The 21,913-nt window shown below is 41.7% G+C and overlaps 1 protein-coding gene across 2 annotated transcripts in view; it reads right to left on the bottom strand.

Moving 5' to 3' along the window:
- The window catches only part of fhod1 (formin homology 2 domain containing 1), a 343,619-nt gene that overhangs the window by 72,113 nt on the left and 249,593 nt on the right, over positions 1-21,913 (bottom strand). For both annotated transcript variants that reach the window (XM_078544152.1, XM_078544153.1), the window contains exon 11: positions 2,855-2,962. In XM_078544152.1, the coding sequence (XP_078400278.1) occupies positions 2,855-2,962 (108 nt within the window). The remainder of the gene's footprint in view (positions 1-2,854; positions 2,963-21,913) is intronic.

Raw genomic sequence — 21,913 nt, 5'->3', positions numbered from 1 at the left:
TATCTGATTCACTAAAGTCCTTTAGGGAAAGAAATCTATCCCTCCCTTTAGGGAAGGAAATCTGCCATTCTTACCTGGTTTGGCCTACATGTGACTCCAGATCCACAACAATGTGGTTGACTCTTAAATGCCCTCTGAAATGTCCTACCAATCCACCTAGTTGCATCAAACTGCTACAAAGTCTACAAAAAGGAACGAAACCAGACGGATCACCTAGCAATGACCTAGGCACCGGAAACATTAATGGCAAATCCAGCCATGTCAACCTTAGTAATATCTGGGGGCTTGTACCAAAATTGGGAACTGCCCCACAAACTAGTCAAGCAGTAGCCTGATATAGTCTGTAAGATACGATTCCATGAATATGTCTACGTCCCACCAACAGGACAGACCCACAAGAAGTGGTGACAGAGTGGTATACAGTCAGGAGGGAGTTGCCCTGGGAGTTCTCAACATTGACTCTAGGCCCCATGAAGTCACATGGGCAAGGAAACCTCCTGCTGGTTACCACCTACTGACCCCACCCTCCACAGCTGATGAATCAGTACTCCTCCATGTTGAACACCACTTGGAAGATGCACTGAGCTTGGGCACAGGATGTACTCTAGATGGATGATTTCAATGTCCATCACCAAGAGTGGCTCAGTAGCACAACTACTGACAGCTGGCCAAGTCCGAAAGGACATAGCTGCTAGAACGGGTCTGCGGCAGATGGTGAGGGAACCAATAAGAGGGAAAAACCCATTTGACCTTGTCCTCACCGGTCTGCTTGTCGCTGATGCATCTGTCCATGACAGTGTTGGTAGGAGTGATCACCGCACAGTCCTTGTGGAGACGAAGTCCCATCTTCGCATTCATCATGTTGTATGGCACCATGCTAAATGGGATAGATTTTGAACAGATCTAGCCACTCAAAACTGGGCATCAATGAGGTGCTGTGGGCCATCAGCAGCAGCAGCAGAATTGTATACAACCACAATCTGTAATCTCAAGGCCTGGCATTTCCCCCACTCTACCATTACCATCAAGCCAAGGGATCTGTGCAAAAGAGAAGGCTGAAGCATCACAGATGCCAATCTTCAGCCAATTTGATTCGATTCACTCCACATATATCAAGAAACAGCTGAAGGCACTTGATACTGTGAAGGCTATGGGCCCTGACAACATTCTGGCAACAGTACTGAAGACTTGTGCTCCAGAACCAACTGCACCCATAGCCAAGCTGTTCCAGTTCAGCTACAACATTGGCATCTACCCAGCAATGTGGAAAATTACCCACATTGTCCTGTCCACAAAAAGCAGGACAAATCCAACCCGGCTAATTACCTGCCCATCAGTCTACTCTCAATCATCATCAAAAAGTCAAGGAAGGGGTCGTGACAGTGCTATCAAGCAGCACTGACTCAGCAATAACCTGCTCACTGATGCTCAGTTTGGGTTCCACCATGGCCACTCAGCTCCTGACCTCATTACTGCCTTGGTCCAAACACAGACAAGAGAGCTGAACTCAAGAGGTGAGGTTAGAGTGAGTGTTCTTGACATCAAGGCAGTATTTGCCCTATCAAACCTGGAGTCAATGGAAATCAGAGCAAAAACTCTCCACTCATGTCATAGTTAGCACAAAGAGAAATGGTTGTGGTTGTTGGAGGTCAATCATCTCAGACCCAGGACATCACTGCAGGAGTTCCTATGGGTAGTGTCCTAGGCCCAACCATCTTCAGCTGCTTCATCAATGACCATCCTTCCATCATAAAGTCAGATGCGGGGATGTTTGCTAATGATTGTGCAATGTTCAGCACCATACGCGACTCCTCAGGTACAAAAGCAGTCTGTGCCCACATGCAGCAAGGCCTGGACAACATTCAGGCTTGGGCTGCTAAGTGGCAAATAATATTCATGCCTCAAGTGCCAGCCAATGATCATCTTCAATGAGAGAGAATGTAACCATCTCCCCTTGACATTCAATGGCAGTAGCATTGCTGAATTCCCCAACTATCAACATCCTGAGTGTTACCATTGACCAGAAACTGAACTGGACTAGCCATATAAATACTGTGGCTGCAGGAGCAGGTCAGAGGCTGGGAATTCTGTGGAGAATAACTCACCTCCTGACTCCCTAAAGCCTGACCACCATCTACAAGGCACAAGTCAGGAGATGGAATACTCTCTACTTGCCTGGATGAGTGCAACTCCTACAACACTCAAGAAACTCAACATCATCGAGGACAAAGCAGCCTGCTTGATTGCACCCTATACACCACCTTAAATATCCACTCCCTCCATCACTGACACAGTGGCAGCAGTGTGTACCAAACACAAGGTGCACTGCAGTAACTCATCAAGGCTGCTTCGACAGCACCTTCCAAACCAGCAACTTCTACCACTTAGAAGGACAAGGGCATCAGATGCATGGGAACTCCACAAACTGCAAGTTCCACTCCAAGCCACACACCATCCTGACTTGGAACTGTTCCTTCACTGCTTCTGGGTCAAAATCCTGGAACTCCCTCCCTAGCAGCACTGTGGATGTACCTACACCACATGGACAAGAAGGCAACTCACAACTGCCTTCTCAATGGCAATATGGGATGGGCAATAAATGCTGGCCTAGCCAGCGATGTCCACATCCCATGAAAGAATAAAAAAAGTTTTTTTTTAATTAAAAGCTGTGCAATGGGACAGTATCTTACAAAAGGTGAAAATTATGCCAGGGAATCTGCATGACAGGTGATAGAAATGTGGATATTTAAAATTCCACCAATACTTCACTTATTCCACTTCTGTTCTTATGTCAAAATGAATTTTCATATACGAAACACAGATCTCCAAATTCTCTTTCATTGCTGTGACTTACTTGAAAATACTTTTTTCTCCGGGGCCTGCTTTCATTGTTTTCTCCTCTGAAGATGAGTTTAGCAGATCCGGCTTACTGAATGATGAATATAATTTTCTGGGGGCAAGGCTGCGGATAGATAGAAGAACAATTTTTTTTTAAGAATCTGGTACGCTATAAAAGGAGTCCTTTGAAAAAAAAAGGACAACAAAATGTATTAAGATGTCCCAAAGTTCTCACAGAGAAGGCCCACAATGATCTCTCCAGTTCTGCCAAATTCAGAAAATAAGCCAATGTCAGCAGTGTCTGTAGACTAAATAACTTCCTGTCATTATCCAAACTTCAGAATCAGGGTGTTATCCTCTGAATCATTGCGATGTTGCAAGGCTGAAGAATTACTTTTCTCTCATGCAGGAAAGCAATTACTATTTCTGCCAATGCACAGGCTTTAGAAAGCCTGCCTCATGTTAAGGAGAAAAACTCAAGGATATACCATAACTGTTAAACACCAGCTTTAGAATCTAGCAATACAGTACATATTGAATTTATCAGTCACATATGACCTGACTAATCTAGCAATATGACAATACCATGGTGAAAAAAATTAAGCATTTAAGTGGAGAGATACACTTTTTAAGAATATTATGAACCAACACTTAGAAAATGCATATCTGAATGATATGCAGGCCACAAAAATGGATTTATAGACAAATGTACTTTAAAACATTTGAATTATCAAGGGCAACTAGGGATGTGCAATAAATGCTGGCCTAGCCAATGAAGCCCACATCCTGTGAATGAATTTAAAAAATCTTTAAAAAATTATAGGGTTGAAAGTCTTGAAGTCAACAATTTTACTGAAAGAAAAATGGCTGAAGAAAAACACCATTTTGTATTCAGTGGCTTTTTTTTGCTAAGATTGTTGGCAGGAGGAATTTTATTTCCTCATAACGACATTGTCAGAAGAATAATGACATTTGTAATTCCCCATCAGATTATCTGATAAATGGTGCATTTTGCTTCTAACTACTGCTATTGCCTCAGCAAGCTGCCATGTTGAACTGAGACAGGCTCAATGGAGTAATAGGGAGAAAGAGCTTAGAGCTTGAAAGCCCCTGGAGGGAGAGAATCAAATCTTGTGCTCCTGGAAAACCATAGAAAATAAGAAGCTGTTGAAACAATCTGCCATCAAAAGGAAACCCATTAAAGAACACTAAGTAACGGAACTGCTCCAAGGCATTTGATAAGGAAAATCTAAATTCAGTTCATTATCCACTACCTGCTGGTTTATCCTACACAAACCTCAGGTCTCTCCTCTTTTGACTGTAGTTGTACCTAGCTACATGAACAGTGTTAATCAGCAGTCAAATAAAATATCAACCTTTGAACCTATTACTGACACTTATGGTATTTGGAATATAAAACTCATTTCTGGAATTGACAGAACACCCTGAACTCACTGTCTTTGGCTGAAAGTGAGACACTGAAAATGTTCTAAATGACAATAGAAAAGCAACACAAACCTGGTGGGGTTTAGTGAGCTCTCATCTGATGCTTGATTAGATCTTGATGGAAAGGTGAAAGAAGTTGCTGCATAATAGCTGGTGTAGGAAGGTGCCCTAGTAAAGGACCAGAGATGTAAGAAAAAAGACATTGGCAAAGAGCTGCTGAAGAAAGTCATCCACCAAACGAGTCATGCAATATTAATATAGACTGCATGCTAAACAAGCCCAAAAGTTGTTAAATAGTTCAATGAAAAGTGTGAGGGGCAGGGTAACTGATATACTTCAGTTATGCAAAGAATTTTCCATGCAGACTGAAGGCTTTAAAATACATAGTAAAATGCAAGGAATTCATCTTCTGAAAGGTAGTTCAGAAGTTACATAGAAGGGTCTTTTTTTATATCAGCAATAGTAAAATCAATTTTAAGGCACAACAGAAGAAATTGTTGTACGATCCATTCGTGTGGAGGTAGGTGAAAGAATACAGTATCTAGTCTTCAAAGGATTGACGAGACACAAGGGTGGATTTTGTGGTTGGGTGCTCCTAGCACAAATCAACATTTACAGAAATGCCTCGTCAGAAAATCGCAGCTCAGAGATGCCTGATTTTTCTGTCTGTTTAAAGTAATGGACAGAAACTTCCCACAATTTCCTAATCAATGTTCTCTGTAAGCAGCATGTGCACCTTACTGTTGAATAAACCCGATCAATCTCAAAAGGTAAACAGCCATATCCTCCTAATGCTGAGAGCACAGTCCCAAGTACTGTCTTATCATATTTTAATCTTTTGACCAGCAGAGATAATTTTAAAGAGCACTTCAACTTTTATTTTGTCAAAGATAAGGAACCAGTGGTGAGTCACTGGAGATCTTGCTCATCTTCTCATTTATACAAATAATCTGTTGAGTTTGTAAAAGGTCATTTTAGTCCATGGAGATCATCCAGTTTAGTGTATCTAGAGCTTTCTTCAGTACAGCCACTCATTACCTAACCCAGATTAAATGGTTTGATGTTCTCTATGGTATTTGGATAGAGATTAATCTTTTTTAAATAAAACCTTGGATTTTTCAGGGAGCATGGTTAAAAATTTTTGAAAGTAGATGTGGAGCAGAGCCAGCCAATAAAGCCCAATCTATGTGTTATTTAATGGAATGGGGAATGTATATGTATCCTGGCTCTTGGTTGTATATCTGTTTGTTACATACATTACTTTCTGTACTGGACACTACTGGGCTCCATATGCCACTCGTAATGACTTTTGGTGGAATCGCTACAACAATCCTGATTACCTGTCTGATTCAGATTATCATCCAACAGGAGAGTTACTATGAAAAGAGAGGGCTTGCAATGTTCTGAACTTCAAACCTACTTTAGCTGGTTGTTATTTTCATATTTCCAACTCTTCCCTTAGTGTGAGGGAGCAGAATGATTAACAGGCAGACAGGCCATAAAGTGATCACACCTTTAACGGCCATAGCCATCATTAAAATAGTTAATGGGGTGGTTAATCTTGTATGGCAGGAGAGATTTTGGGGCTGTCGCCTTTGAAGAAGAGGAGCCAACTTCATCAAGCAGACAAGAGCATCCCTAGCTTGTTGTCAACCCAAAATTCAGTGGCGCACTTGCCTTCACTCGCTAGGACTGCTGGAGAGTGGTTCAAACCCTGCACCTTGAGACTCTGAGGTGGGAATACTACTACTAAGTCAAAGGCTTGCTCCAACATTAGCTGGTGTAAATCTATCATGTGATTTCCTTAACAAACTGCCTGCACCTCTACAGTCATCAGAAAGATCCATTTCACACTGATAGCAATGTTTGTCATGATATTATCAAGGTGAATGTTTGTGCAACATAATCAGTAGACATATGACACATATATGCAGGCCACTGGGCAAAGCATACTGTAGCTTGCCACTATGTAACAGCCAGTACGTCACAGAACAACAAAGGTATGAAAAATCTGCTATTTGAGACTAGAAGTGATTTCAGTGAAAGAAGAGCTGGTATCTATCCAAAATCGAAAATTGATGCAGCAGCCAAGAAAAGCACGCATATCTCCCCTACGTATGTGTATACCGATGTCATCTTTTATGCTATTTGTATGTGTATCCTAGCTGCCAAATGACCTGCAGTTTCTTCTGATGAGCAACAGATAGAGTCTTGGCAGAGAATCATGCAGACATTCCAACAACAAAGACCCACTTTGTGGTACAATGTACATGGGAGAGCAACCTCATTTGTCTCTTTACAAATGGCTGCATTTGCTGCCAACACACTGGGACAGCTATGCTCACCCACTCAGCATCCACTCCTTCTATCGGTGCATGCGAGATTTCTCCCACTGCTGACATTGTCGTTATGTGCCTGTTGTCCATGCCAGTCACCACCCCTTTTGCGGCCTTCCTCCCAACCCCTCACCACCTCACTTACCACTTCCCTTATGATCCCTCACCATCCACTCTCTGCCTTCCTCAGACCCCTCTATCACGACCCCTCTCCAAACCGCTTGCTGCCTCCCTCCTGGTGCCCTTGACACATCCCACGCCACCATGCTTGCTACCCAACTCTCAACCCTTTGCAGCCCCTCTTCCGAGCCCTCCCTCCCCCCGCAAGCAAACAAAGTGGCAATCAGGGGTCAGGAGAAGGACAGCAATGGGCTGGGAGTAGGGGTGGTGAGGGGCTAGGAGAGAAGGGTGGTGAGAGGCTGGGGGAGGGGGGTGTGATGAGTGGAGCAGTGAGAGCCCAGGAGAGGGTAGTGAGCGCTCAGGAGTGGGTGGCGAGCAGGAGGCAATGAGGGTTTGGGAGGCAGCAAGCGGCTGGCGAGAAGAGGCGGATAACGGGCGCATAACAAACATGTCACCATGCTTGTTCCAGCAGACAGAGTGGGTGCTGAGTGGGCATGTGTAATGTTCCTGTGTGGCGGCAGGGCTACAAAATATCTCATCAACGGAAGTGAAAATTGGTCAATACGTTTGATAAATTCTAATCTATGGATAGAGATATCTCCCTGAAGTCCTGCAGTGGTGCAGTGAGCAAAGGCACTACCAAGTGGAACACAAAGCCACTGAAGGTATCAGGTGTGATTTTCAGTCCTCGCTGAGGTAGCTGATCTCAACTGAGGAAGCAGGAGATGCTCTGAAAAAGCAGGAGATTAATTGGAAAGAAAAACTGTCCTCCAGGCCCTGCAATGATTACAGCTCATAAATTAACAAAATCAAGCTGAACCAGTCCTCAGAGAGGTCATCTGCAGTTCAGTGATAGCAGAGTTTATGTCCTACTCAAAATTTGGACTGACTCTTCAGTGCATCATATAATGTCAATTAAATGTACGTTTTTCCCAAAAAAAATTGCACTGATGGATTTGTGCTATAAATTGAATTATATTGCTGCTTTTGAAAAAAGCACGTTGGTCACCTAATTGCTTTATGAGGATCAATGTAGTCTTGACAGTTAAGTTATCAATAATGCTAGAGGTGCTGTCTTTCAGATGAAACATTAAATCAAGATTCTATCTGCCCTTTGAAGAAGAGCAGAGGTGTTCTCCCTTGTGTTCTGGTCGGTATTTGTCCTTCTGTCAACATCCCTATCTAGTCTTTATCATATTGCGTGGACCTTGCTGTGAACAAACTGGTTGCTATGATTACACTTTAAAGCACTTTGGGTTGTCCTGAGGTGAAAAGTGTTATTTGAATGCAAGTCTCTTTCTTTCTTGTGCTGTCAATGTGGGAAACATTGCACATCTATCCTGGGTAGAGTTAACAGAGAAATAGTGACTTCTAGTAAGAAGCATTAGCTATTGAATCAAACAAACAACTAAATAAAGGCCTACATTTTTAACTGGAGTTGAAGGAAAGAAGCATTTTCTACCTTCAGTTTCTATGATGGCTATGTTGAAATGTTAGCCAAACATAGACATTTTTCCTACGAAGGTATCTGCTTGTTGCGGGGGAGGCGAAGGGAGGATTTGATCTGCCTGCATAAACTTGACTGTCGAGACTACATTGATCGTCATAAAGCAACTTGATGATTGCTAGTCTGCTTCCTACAATCCTGAACTAGAGGAAATGAATGGTACAGTGACTGCAGACTGAGGGGTTAACACTTAATGCTTTCACATCTAAATTATCGTGAATTACACAAATGGGAAATACACCTACTCATCATATCAGCATAAAAATATGTACTTGATACTAATTTATGAGTAGACTCAATGCAAACACACACCATGATTGTACCACAGCTCACTGATTGTGACCCTTTTGAAATTAATTGAATATTCCTACTTCACAAAAACCAAGGTAATCAATTCAATCAAAAATTAAAAGTTTAACGATAAAAACTAACCTTAAATATAACACAAATAAATATGTGTCTTCTGCCCTCTCGGGTGGACATAAAATATCCCATGCCACTATTTGACAAAGAAGTTTGCTCTGGCGCCCTGACCAATATTTATCCATCAAGCAACATCACTAAAAAAAAAGGTCACAGTCACATTGCTCTGTGTGGAGTTTTGTTATCCACAAATTAGTTTCATTAGCATACATTACAACATTAACTACACACCAGAGGTTCTTAATTGGCCGTAAAGAGCTTTGGGATCTCCTGAGGTTATGGGTGGTGCTATATAAATGCAAATCTTTATTTTGCTTTAACAAAGCTCACATTTTCTTCAATGGACAAACTATTGTGCTATCCAGTGAAAAATATTTATTTCGTGATATGATAGTGGAACAATACATTAAGTCAACATCAATGACAAAGTTAATAGTCGCCAGCAAACAATGGGTGCCAAGAATGCTTGTAATTGGCTCTACAGCACAAGCTGATCAATTACCTAGACCATTGCTGAATATGCTTCATAAGTCATTCCAGAAAGGTGGAATATGGTTCAGCCCGTTCTCATTTCCATAACACTCTTTGGTTTTCCATTATTTATTGGAATGTTTTTGATAAGAAGAGTATACAACAATTATGCAGAAAAACAATTTAAGCACATCAGACAAATGGCACTCCATTTACTCGGCCTTAAAAGGCCTTATTTTATATTGTATATAAATGACCAATAAATTAACCTCAGAGGCCTGTTGTCAATTTATTGGTACAATTTATTAGTGCCATTTCTGGCTCAAGTTTATCTATTTAATCAGCTTTCAGAAGTTTAAAAATGATTTTGTTTTAAGTAACCCTTTGTGTCTTCAATTTCTAATTCTCCCTTCGTAAACAACAAATATCACAATTTAATTAATATACAATATTTCTAGTATCAAAATAAATTAATTATTTCCTATGGTGATCTGTCTAGCTGTCACATTAATGCATTTGCATGCTCCCTACAGTTACAAGCCAAAATTACAAGATCCCTGATTTACCACAAGTCCTTTCAACATTTTTTGATGGAAACCAGAGTGAATTTTTTCCTTATTGACAATGAGCAGGCTGCAGAAAATAGGATTGAGGCTATCCTTGGAAGTTGGAGGATGCTGTATGTGACAAGTCCATAATCTGGCTAACATTTCAGTGCAGTTCTGTGACCATGCCATCTTTTCAATGAGATGTTAGGGCAAGGCCCTTTCTGCCCTTGCAGATGGGCTTTAAAAGATCTCATAACACAATTTAAAGACCGAGTGGTTTTTCCTGGTGTCCTGGCCAACATTCAACCAAGACCCATAACAAATGATTTGTTCAGTTGTCTGATTGTTGTTTGAGAGAGCTTTCTTTATGACTTGGTGAGGCACCCTGAAGCACTTTGTTACATTAAAGTGTTAAAGTTATAATGTTGTTGTTGTGTTGCAGCTGAATGAGCAACAGCAACAAATGACAGTAAAAAATCACTCATCAGTAAGAGATGAGCCCCACAACCATTTCTGCATTGTTCATTTTTAAACGTACATTTATCAGGCATCTATCCACCTGTGTAGCTCTACCCTCCGAACCACCTACACAAGAGGGCTCTTTAGCTCACTTTCATTGATTTTTAACTATCCAGAAGCTTCTTTTTCCATGACAATTCACTGTCACTGTAAAGATTAATAAAAAAAATGTAGTTTCCCATCTACTTCCAGTTTGGGAATAGGATAAATTTTGTTGCGCAACACAATGCTTTGAGATAACCCAGTTACCACTGACGTTGTGCACAGGTGTAACATCTTCCATCAAATTCAGTCAGGTAAACCTCGGCTTTGTTTGATAATGTGAAACAAGTGATAGGAAAGCACCAGCTTGTTTTTCATCACTCCCAATTATTATTTCAACTGAAATCAACAGGAATAAAATTTGGGGAGGTGTGAAATGGGCAGCCAATTTGCTGTCACCAATTTTACACTATCACAAAGTCAAAATTACCTCCTTGAATGAAAACGTGAGGGGGAAAGAGAAATTTCTCTCTTTCAAAAGTTATTCACAGACTCAATAAACAATGTAGTGGAACAACCAGTATCTAATTCTAGCTGTGGTGAAAACAGACAATGATATGGTTCATGTTCAGGAACACAGAAATCCCAGCCCTTGTGCATGGAGTTCAAGGTCCTGTGCACCGAATAAACGTTTTAAAATTCATTCTTGGGACGTAGGCTTCACTGGCTAGGCCAGCATTTGTTGCCCATCCCTAATTGCCCTTGAGAAGGTGGTGGTGAGCTGCCTTCTTGAACCAGTGCAGTCCATGTGGTGTAGGTACACCCACAGTGCTGTTAGGGAGGGAGTTCCAGAATTTTGATCCAGTGACAGTGAATGAAGGGCGATATAGTTCCAGGTCAGGATGGGGAGTGGCTTGGAGGGAAACTTCCAGGTGGTGGCGTTTCCATGAATCTGCTGCCCCTGTCCTTCTAGATGGTCGAGGTCATGGGTTTAGAAGGTTCTGTCTAAGCAACCTTGGCAAGTTCATGCAGTGCATCATTGTGATTTTCAAATTAAATGTTTTTTTATGATCCTATTACATTTACAGATGTGAATTCACACTATATCAATGTAGAAGGGCAGAAGTATATACAACCAAAAGAAACAAGGTTATGTCAGATACATTTACACTTTGTACTCTGATCAATACCAATATTTTGTATAACATTCAGTAGATAACTTTTGCTACACTAAGAGCAAAGTACGTATGTTGGCATGATGAGAACATGTAATTGTCACTTAAACCGCAGTAATTATTTTACCATTATATGTAGTATTCTTTAAAAAAAATTCTCAATACAAGTTTTTTTTATATAATTACACAAAAAGTAATTTAGTCCCTAATGTGACAGAATGTTTACTGCCTCAGGGCACAAGTTAAATTGCTCAAGAAGTATTTAAGGAAGCATTTAGTTTAGGAACATAGTCCCATCACTCTACTTTTTCCCAAGAAACTACAAGGCAGTTAAAAATCTTGCTATCGTTAACTAGAAATGCACAGCAACCAGAGTGCATTGTAAGCTATAAACATTCAGGAAATGTGCCATGTAGTAACCAGTTGATGTTGGGAATCGAGGGGAAACTAAGTACACTTTAATTAAACTTCACAGTGACTGTGAACTGGCAGAATAAGAAGCTTCTGTGCAGTTAGAAATCAATGAAGCAAAATTAGAGACTTTTGTCTTGGTGCCTCAGAAAACAGAGTTAACAAAATAAGCAAAAATTGGATTAATGACAATGTTTTGTGCAACATTCAGGAGGATGCTGAGATTAAAGTACTAATGAGGCATAATGAAAATGACATTGACCCAGAATTTTCTTAAAGGGGGACATCTAACAGTGTGCCCTGTTAGTTAGACTTGTTCCTATGCTCTTCAGCTCAAGATATTTCCGCCCATGAGAGTCGCAGGAAGTGCGAACTGATAATAAGCAATAATGGCAACAGGGCATCTGGGACCTTTGTGAACAAGGGGCCAAACCGTGCATCTCTTTAACCAATGAGATAAGTAAACAGGGAAAGGACTGAGAGGAAGTAGGTGAGTTCAATGCTGAATCAGATATAGAAAGAAAAAGTTAGAAAGGGAAAGAAAGATAGCATTAATAGAGAAAAACGAGATAGGAAGAAAAAGTAGGATTTTTATAGAAATAGCTGACCGTTTTGAAATCTCCAGCCACAGTTCATTACCCGAAGGAATGAGACTTCACACTTTTAACCGTTCACTTTCTGAGTCAGAGAGGTTGATTTATCATTCATCACCAATTATCACAATGTTAAAAAGGGTATTTATGCTATCAATTACCAGACATAGCTTTCTCTGGTGAGTTTAATGTGCAAATGCAATATCATAACACAGGGAGATTAAAGGTGAGATACTGTTTTCTCAGAGCCTAAAAGCATTGTAGGTGTATCTACACTACCTGGATTGCAGTGGTCAAGGTGGTAGCTCACTGGAACCGTCTCAAGGACAATTGGGATGGACAACAAATGCTGGCCTTGCTAGCAATGCTCATATCCAAAAAAGAATTTTTAAAAATTAAAAAATGGCAGAGTAGTTCAAATTGTCCAGCAAGTTGTGACGATTCACAATTCGCGGGCTATCTCTTCCTCACTAAGTCGCTGACTGATTTACACATTAATAATGATGTTCATTGTTCACACACTAATTCCTCTCAAGGAATTCTGGGCTGATGTATAACTACTTGTATTTATCACAGTATCGTTACAGTGCAGGAGGCCATTCGGCCCATTGAGTCTGCACTGGCTCTCTGAAAGAGCATTTCACCTTGTCCCATTCCCTTGCCTTATCCCTGTAATCTTGCACATTCTCTCTTTTCAGGTAGCAATCCAATTCCCTTTTGAACACCTCGATCAAACCTGCCTCCACCGCCCATCCACAAAGTTTGTTCCAGACTCCAATGATCCTCTGGGTGAAAAAATTTTCCTCACATCACATTTACTCCTTTTGCCAATTATTTTGAATCTGTGTCCTCTAGTTCTTTATGTTCTCTTGAGTTGGAACAGTTTCTCACTACTTACCCTGTCCATACCCCTCAGGATCTTGAATACCTCTATCAAGTCTCCTCTCAGCCTTCTTTTCTCCAAGGAAAACAGTCCCAACCTCTCCAATCTATTCTCATAGCTACTGTTCTTCATCCCGAGAATCATTCCTCTGTACTCTCTCCAATGCCTTCAATCCTTCCTCAAGTATAGCACCCAGGACTGGACGCAGTATTCCAGATGAGGCCTAACTAGTGTCATATACAAGTTCAACATGACCTCCTTACTCTTGTACTCAATGCCCCAATCAATAATACCTAAGCTACTATATGCTTTATTAACTGCTCTCTCAACATGTCCTGCCATCTTCAATGACCAATGTACATATACACCAAGGTCCCTCTGTTCATGCGCCTCCGTTAGAGGTTCTTCCTTTATTTTATGCTGTACACCATATCTTTCCTGCAAAAACGAAACACCTCACACTTCTCCGCATTGAACTTCATCTGCCCAATTTACCAATGTTTCTATGTCCTTTTGAAGTTCAAGACTATCCCCATCACAGTTGACAACATTTCCAATCTTCGTATCATCTGCAAATTTTGAAATCATGCCCTGCACACTACAGTCGAGGTCATTAATATATATCAGGAAGAGCAAGGGTCCCAACACTGACTCCTGAGGAACTCCACCACAAACCTTCCTCCAATCTGAAAAACAACCATTTATCACTACTTTGTTTCCTGTCACTCAGCCAATTTCTTATCCAAGTGCCTGCTTTCCCTTTTATTCCATGACCTAGAATTTGCCCACAAGTCTGTTGTGTGGCACTGATATAACACTTATAACATAATAAAATGTCCCAAGGTGCTTCACAGGGGTATTATAAAACAAAATATGACACTGAGCCACATTAGGAGATATTAGCAAAGATGCCCAGAAGTTTGGTCAAAGAGTAGGCTTTAAGGAGTGTCTTAAAGGAGGAAAGTGGTGTAGAGGGGTTTAGGAAGGAAATTACAGAGTGTAGGGCCTACACAACTGATTGTTTTTTAAAAGGTTTGAGACATGTAAATGTTGTTGTTCAGAGATACTTGGGTATATTTGTATAAGGAACAGAGTAAGTTGGCATGCAGGTACTGCAATTGGGAAGGCAAATAGCCTGTTGGTCTTTACTGCAAGGGGATTGGAGTACAAGAATAAGTAAGGCTTAATATAACTGTAAAGGGTTTTGGTGAGACCCCACCTGGAGTAGTATGGGCAGTTTTAGTCCCCTTATCTAAAGAAGGATATATTTGTCTTGGAGGCAGTTTAGCAAAGATTCACAAGATTGGCTCCTGGGATGAGAGGGGTGTCCTATGATGAGAGGCTGAGTAAATGCTATATCCTCTGGAGTTTAGAAAAATGAGAGGTGATTTCATTGGAAAATACAAGGCATGTTCCAAGGGTCGACACTGAGAGGTTGTTTCCCCTGACTGGGGAATCTAGGACATGGTGGCACAGCTTCAGGATAAGGGACCAATCATTTAGGATTAGGATGAGAAAGTCCTTCACTCAAAGGGTTGCAAATCTTTGGAATTCTCTATCCCGGAAGGTTATGGATGTCCTTTTGTTGAACATATTAAAGGCTAAGACAGACAGATTTTTAGTCTGTCAGGGAATTGAGATAAACGGGGAACAGGTGGGAAGTGGAGTCCAGGCTGAAAGTCAAACATAAGCACACTGAATGGCGGAGCAGGCTCAAGGGGCCATATGGCCTCCAGCTATCCAATTTTCTTTGTTCTTGCATTAAAATGTGCAGTGGAGAGTAGATTGGTTGTTTCAGCTAGGACAGGAGTGCACATGGAGGAATGCTGAGAGTGGCACAAAGATCATCAGGTAGACCCATGGTTACCAAGGCTGGAGATTGGTGCCAGGTGATTTCAGCCTTGCTGAAGAGAGGGATTTTAAAAAATATTTAAGTAATACATATTGTACAATGAGAAGCAGGCACACACATCTCACTGATATCAGTGAGTAAATACCTGTTTTCTTAAAAACATTAGTAAGCATTCTTTGGGGGAGATGATAGTATAGGGGTAATATCACTAGACTAATAATCCAGAGGCCTTGGCTAACGCTCTGGGGACACTGGTTCCAATCTCACCATGGCAGCTGGTAGAATTTAAATTTGTTTAATAAATCTGTAATTAAAAGCTAGTCTCAGTAATAGCGACCATGAAACCATCATCGATTGTTGTAAAAAGCCATTTGGTTTACTAATATCCTTCAGGGAAGGAAATCTGCCATCCTTACCTGGTCTGGCCTACATGTGACTCCACATCCACAGCAATACTCTTAAAGGCCCTCTCAGATGGCCTAGCAAGCCACTCAGTTCAAACTGCTTCAAAATCAAAAATCCAACTAGGCACCAGAGATAAAAATGGCAAACCCAGTGCTGCCAACCCTGCAAAGTCGTCCTTACTAAGATCCAGTGGCCTATGCCAAAGTGGGAGAGTTGTCCCACAGACTGGTCAGGCAACCGCCTGACATTGCCTGTGAGGTATGCTTCCATGAGTATGGCTATGTCCCAGACACCACCATCACCATCCCTGCGTGTGCCCTGTCCCACCAGCAGGACAGTCTCACCAGAGGTGGTGGCAGTGGTATATAGTGGGAGGGAGTTTCCCTGGGGGTCCTCAACATTTATTCCAGACCCTATGAAGTCTCATGGCATCAGGTCAAACAGGGCAAGGAAACCTCCTGCTGATTATCACCTACTGACCACCACCACCCCCTTAACTGATGAGTCAGGACTTCTCCATGTTGAACATCAATTGGAAGAAATGGCAAGGGCACAGAATGTACTCTGGGTGGGGAACTTCAACGTTCATCACCAAGAGTGGCTTGATAGCACCACTATGGACCAGTTGGCCAAGTCCTAAAGCACACAATTACTAGACTGGGTCTTCGGCAGGTGGTGAGGAGCCAGCAGAAAAGAAAAACCCACTTGACCTCATTCTCACCCATCTACCTGTCATGACAGTATTGGTAGGAGTGACCACTGCAAACAGTCCTTGTGGAGGCAAAGTCCTGTCGTCACATTGAGGATACCCTCCATCGTGTTGTGTGGCACTGCCACCTTGTTAAATGGATAGATTTCGAACAGGTCTAGCAGCTCAAAACTCAGCATCCATGAGGTGCTGCCATCAGCAGCAGTAGAATTGTATTCAACCATAATCAGTAACCTCATGGCCTGGGATATCCCCCACTCTACCATTACCATCAAACTGGGGAGATCAATCCTGGTTCAATGAAGAATGCAGGAGGGCATGCCAGGAGCAGCACCAGGCATACCTAAAAATAAGATGTCAACCTAGGACACTACCCTGAGGAACTCCTGCAGTGCTGTCCTGGGACTAAAATGATTGACCTCCAACAACCACAACTATCCTCCTTTGAGCCAGGTATGACTCCAACCAGTCGAGATGTTCGCTGATGATTGCACAATGTTTGCGATTCCTCATATACTGAAGCAGTCCGTGTCCATATGCAGCAAGACCTGGACTACATTCACAATTGGAATGATAAGTAACAAGTAACATTCATGCCATGCAGGTACCAGGCAATGATTATCTCCAACAAGAGAGAATTGAATCTCTCCTTGACATTCAACAGCATTACTGTCGATGAATCTCCCACTACCAACACCCTGGGCCTTACCATTGACTAGAAACTGAACTGAACCAGCCATATAAATAATGTGGCTACAAGAGGTCAGACGCTGGGAATTCTGTGGTGAGTCATTCACCTCCTGACTCCTCAAAGCCTGATCACCATTTACAAGGTACAAGTCAAGAATGGAATACTCTCTACTGTCCGGATGAGTGCAGCTCCAATAACACTCAAAAGCACAACATCATCCAGGACAAAGCAACTCGCTTGATTGGCACCCCATCCACAAGCATTCACTCCCTTCACTACTGGCGCACATGGGCAGCAGTATGTACCATCAACAGGATGCACTGCAGCAACTCACCAAGGCTTCTTCAACACCATCTTCCATACCCATGACATACCACCTAGAAGGAGAAGGGCAGCACACAAATGGGAACACCACCATCTGTAAGTTCTCCTCCAAGACACACGCCATCCTGACTTGGAATTATCTCGCCAACCTTTCACTGTCACTGGGTTAAAATCCTGGAACTTCTTTCCTAACAGGACTGAGGGTGTACCTACACCAGATGGACTGCAACATTTCAAGAAGGTGGATCACTACCACCTTTTCAAGGGCAACTAAGGATGGGCAACAAATGCTGGCCTTGCCAGCAATGCTCCCATCCTGTGAAAGCACTATCATATCATGCATATTATGTAGTATTCCAATTTAGATTATGGTGGTCTGTGATTAATAATCCATTTGAAAAAGGATCCTTCAACCAAAATTTTGAGAACAACTGACTTATATGATGGACAAAAGGATGCTCCTGAGGACCTGCCTCAAATTATCATAAAACAATAACTTTCATCTCCGTGTTATCTGAGTACAGCAATAGCTTGGAAAGACATAAAAACCAAATTAAGATCTCCAGATATGAACAAATGGTGCTACATTACTTTCATGTTTTCACATTTGTTCTGTCCTCCTAATTACATTAAACTAACTTTCATCTTTCTGTAATCTACTACATTAGCCCCCATGGGACGATTATTGTGCTGTGGATTGGCAAGATACTAGATGGTACAGGGGAAAAAAACTTGGCCCACACAAGGGGTCAGTGTCAGTGTCAATGATAGGTCATGCCTTATCCGTATAACTCTCTGAGATTGTTCATGTTTAAGGCGACCGATAATATAAACTGATTCATGATTCTCAAAGCACAGTTGAACGTTTTGAATTTCAACCAATGGGCCTGCAGCTGACAGTTGCTATCCCCTGTGTACAATGTACTTTTTAAAAGGCTGCATCAATTAGATTTTTCAGATAATGTAAACAAACTGGAGCCAAACGTAGAACAGGACTAGATGAGCAGATAGTTTTTGGGACAATAAGAAAAGTTCAATAAACTTATCACATTATAACTGGCAATTACTTTAATGGCAAGCACATAACAATGCTCTTTATTTGAAACTGGTCCTTGCTTTAGAGTAAGAGGAATCAGCAGCACCAAGTTACCATATCCACAACATTCGATGTCCAAAGTGATGTTCTGTCAAATACATGGACAGATTGCCACTCAGGTGAAGAGTTTCAATTTGGTAAGGAGCTGATTGTCCCATCAGTTCTTTAATAACATTATAAACAATAGAGCTGAGCTGCTTGGGAAACTTTCAACTTTTTGTTTTAAAGTTGAAGAAATTTTCTTAAGATTGGGTGTAGACTAAACAGCAGTCAGTACAAAAATGAAGTGGTGGGAGGGTCCTTCCCAAAATGGTATATACATTGCTTCTGATGGACTGAATTACACCAGAGATTAAAGTGGAGCTATGCTCCAGATTCCATATCAGCGCAGAGACAAAACCACATATCCACAACACAACTGCCTCTAGTTTGAAGCTGTAAAACTACAAATATCACTGCTCTTCCCACACTAGATTTAACGCTGTGAAGGTGTTTTAGCTTCTTTCTGTAAGTGTTCCAAGTCTGATTATGGGTAAGTCTTCTAATAGGTAGACCTGTGAGAATCAATTAAAAATAAATGCCCACATGTCCTAAATATTGACTGCTTTAAAAAAAGCAAACACATTCTATTTTAGGATCACTGTCAAAATTTACCAATGACTTCAATAGTGATGGGGAACAAGAAGAAAACGTGAAAAAAAAACGTAGCAATGGGTTGAGTACACTTCTACTGTCATGGGCTCAAATCTGGAACATTCCTTTATTTTTCCCATTTCTCATCCAAAATATTAGCTTCAATGCGGGAATTGAGTAGCACAGTTCATAGTCAGTATTAGTCTAAATCTACCAAAAGTATTCCACCAGGCTATCAAGTCGTAAATGCAAATGGAGCAAACCAGCTATAGCAGAAACATTGAGTTATAGCCTCTGACCTGTATATGAAAAGAATCCCTTCATTTTCCTAAGGCCGTTAGTTTAAGAGACCTTTAAAGCACTAAACTGAGGTTATCAATGCTGATGGTTCAGTCGGCTGACTGGCCAAAGTGGGTTGGTGTGGAGGGGGCGGTAGGGGGAGTAGAAAATTTCTGCCCAATGGAACGACATTGTTACTCTTCACACCCATTGAGGGGTGTAAACTTTCTTGACACTTGTGTCAAACTGCAGGGAAATTTATTCTCCACTTGTCTGGAGTGTAGAACTGTCTGAAGCTGTTCCAGGCTTACTTTTTGTTTTTATTACCGCCATATATTATTAACAGCATATGGTTGAAGTCACCATTCAGGTGTGATAGAAGAGCAATAAGAAAGAGAATGGGGACAAGAAGGTATGTTACATGTATCAAAGTTATACTAGAAAGACAAGAAACCATTTCTTCCACCTTTACTCCTGGCAACATGATGTTACACCTGGCTCAGTTGGTAGCACATTCACCTCTGAGTCAGGAGGTTGTGGTTTCCAGCCTCACTTAAGAGACTTGAGCACATAATTGGGGCTGACAGTGAAACACTCTCCTTGGTTCTGCACAGTCGGAGGCATCTGCTTTCAGATGAGTCGCTAAACAGATCTGCCCTCTCTCCAGATGTATAAGATCTCATGGAATTATTTGAACTAGAGGATAAGTGTTCTCCTGGTGATCTGGTCAACATTTATCCCTCAACCAATACCAAAAAGAGATGATTTGGACATCTATTTCATTGCTGTAACATGGCTGTGTGCAAATTATCTACTGTGTTTCCTAAAATAGTGGCTACACTTCAAAGGTGCTTGATTGGGTGTGAAGCATTTTGGGATGTTCTCAGGTCACGAAAAGACATGTATAAATGCAAGCTTTCTTTTCTTTGTTAACTATGGGAGAAAGTTAATGACATGAGGAAGATGCTGATGGTGAAATATTGCAGCACTATGTTGGTTGTAATGGAAAGTGCATTTTGTGAAAGGGAATGAAGGGAATCAGTACCAAATGGGTTAATGTTTTGCTCTATTGGGCATAGTCATCACGTTCCAACTACCAATCCTATAAACATGCGTGATGGCCAGATATAATAGCTTTTGACATTCACCATGGTTCCAGCTTAGTTTGGCACCATTGCAGTCTCCTGGTGTTTATTTATTCTTGGTGTTGAATCATTACTCACAACCTCACATACACTTACTCAAGACAAGTCTCGAGAACATTTGTTCCTCTACAACAGCAGCAAAACTCCCAACCAATTTGTCAAGAAAAACAGACACTTTTTAAAACAGTCTCTGCCTCCTCACAAATGTTTTTTTAAAAAGAGGTTCAGTTTCACTTAATTCTCATCATTACCAAAAGTACACGTTGCATTAATTGTCAAAGGGGGAGAGAAATAATGACCATTGAACACTTGAAGCAAATGTTTTGCAGGAAGGAGAAAGGTTTCTCTCACCATTAAAATAATGATAATCTTGCTCCTTCCACCACATAATTAATTAGTTTCAAAAAGCACTTTCTCCCCACTAAACTGGTTGCAGTTCCATGAAGAGCAAGAGGATCCAACATAACTTGTGCTATCTGTGTTGACTTGATTTATCATGATGTTGTGTTAATGATAGTAGTAATGAAATGGGAGAGAAGGAGAATAACATGGGACTCAGACTAACAGTTTGCTGGTGCATTGTGGCTGCAGTTTGCAACCTCTACAAAATGCACTACAGTAACCCGCCAAGTATTCTGGGATATCACCTTCCGAACCCATGACCTGCACCACCTAGCAGGGCAAAGGCAGTACACACATGGGAACACTGCCGTCTGCAATTTCCCTTCCAAGTCACACCAACCTGCCTTGGAAATTTATCATCGTTCCTTCATTGTTGCTGTGTCAAAATCCTGGACCTGCCACCCTAACAGCACTGTGGGTATACCTACATCATATGGACAGCAACAGTTCGAGAAAACAGCTAAACACCATCTTCTAAAGGGCAATTAGGGATGAGTATAAATGCTGGTGTTGCCAATGATGCTCATATCTCATGAACAAATGAAAAGTGGCTAATGATAGCATAAAGCTATGGAAAAAGATATTTGATGCATTTAAAATCAAAGATCAAACTCCAACAATGACTTGGTGCAGACTAGATGAATCCCTTTCTGTTGAGTTACTCGTAGCAGAATTTCATGTGGAGGCAGTGGATCTGCCTGCCTATCCACCCACACCCCCCTCCCTCCCCCCTACTCCCCCCTGCCTCCCCCCTCCTACCCCCTTACCATTCCCCCCTCTCCCTCCCTCCACCCTACACCGCCTCCCCCCTCCCCAGTTGGGCTGCTAATTGGCTCAAGGTGAGACTTTTGCCCCCATTTGGAAGGAAGCCCTGCCTTTGAGAGCTGCTGGTCAATCAAATTGCCATTAGCTTTCTGGTCCCAACAGTTCAACTGGGAGCAGTGACGATTGCTGACTGCAGCCAATCCCCAACAAAGACTGTCGCTGGATTCAGACATCCAGGTAGATTAGGACGTTTTCACTGGGGACAGTCTGGCGGGCCCTGACGAGGGGGTGGAAGCTGTGATCACGAGGGCAGGGGGTTGGGGGAACATGAGGAAGGTGTAAAATTCCAGCCTTGATCTC

Source organism: Cetorhinus maximus, chromosome 6 (assembly GCF_964194155.1).
Source record: "Cetorhinus maximus chromosome 6, sCetMax3.hap1.1, whole genome shotgun sequence".
Classification (NCBI taxonomy): Eukaryota; Metazoa; Chordata; class Chondrichthyes; order Lamniformes; family Cetorhinidae; genus Cetorhinus; species Cetorhinus maximus.
Note: the sequence above shows the minus strand (reverse complement) of the source record. Positions and strands in the feature narration are given on the sequence as shown.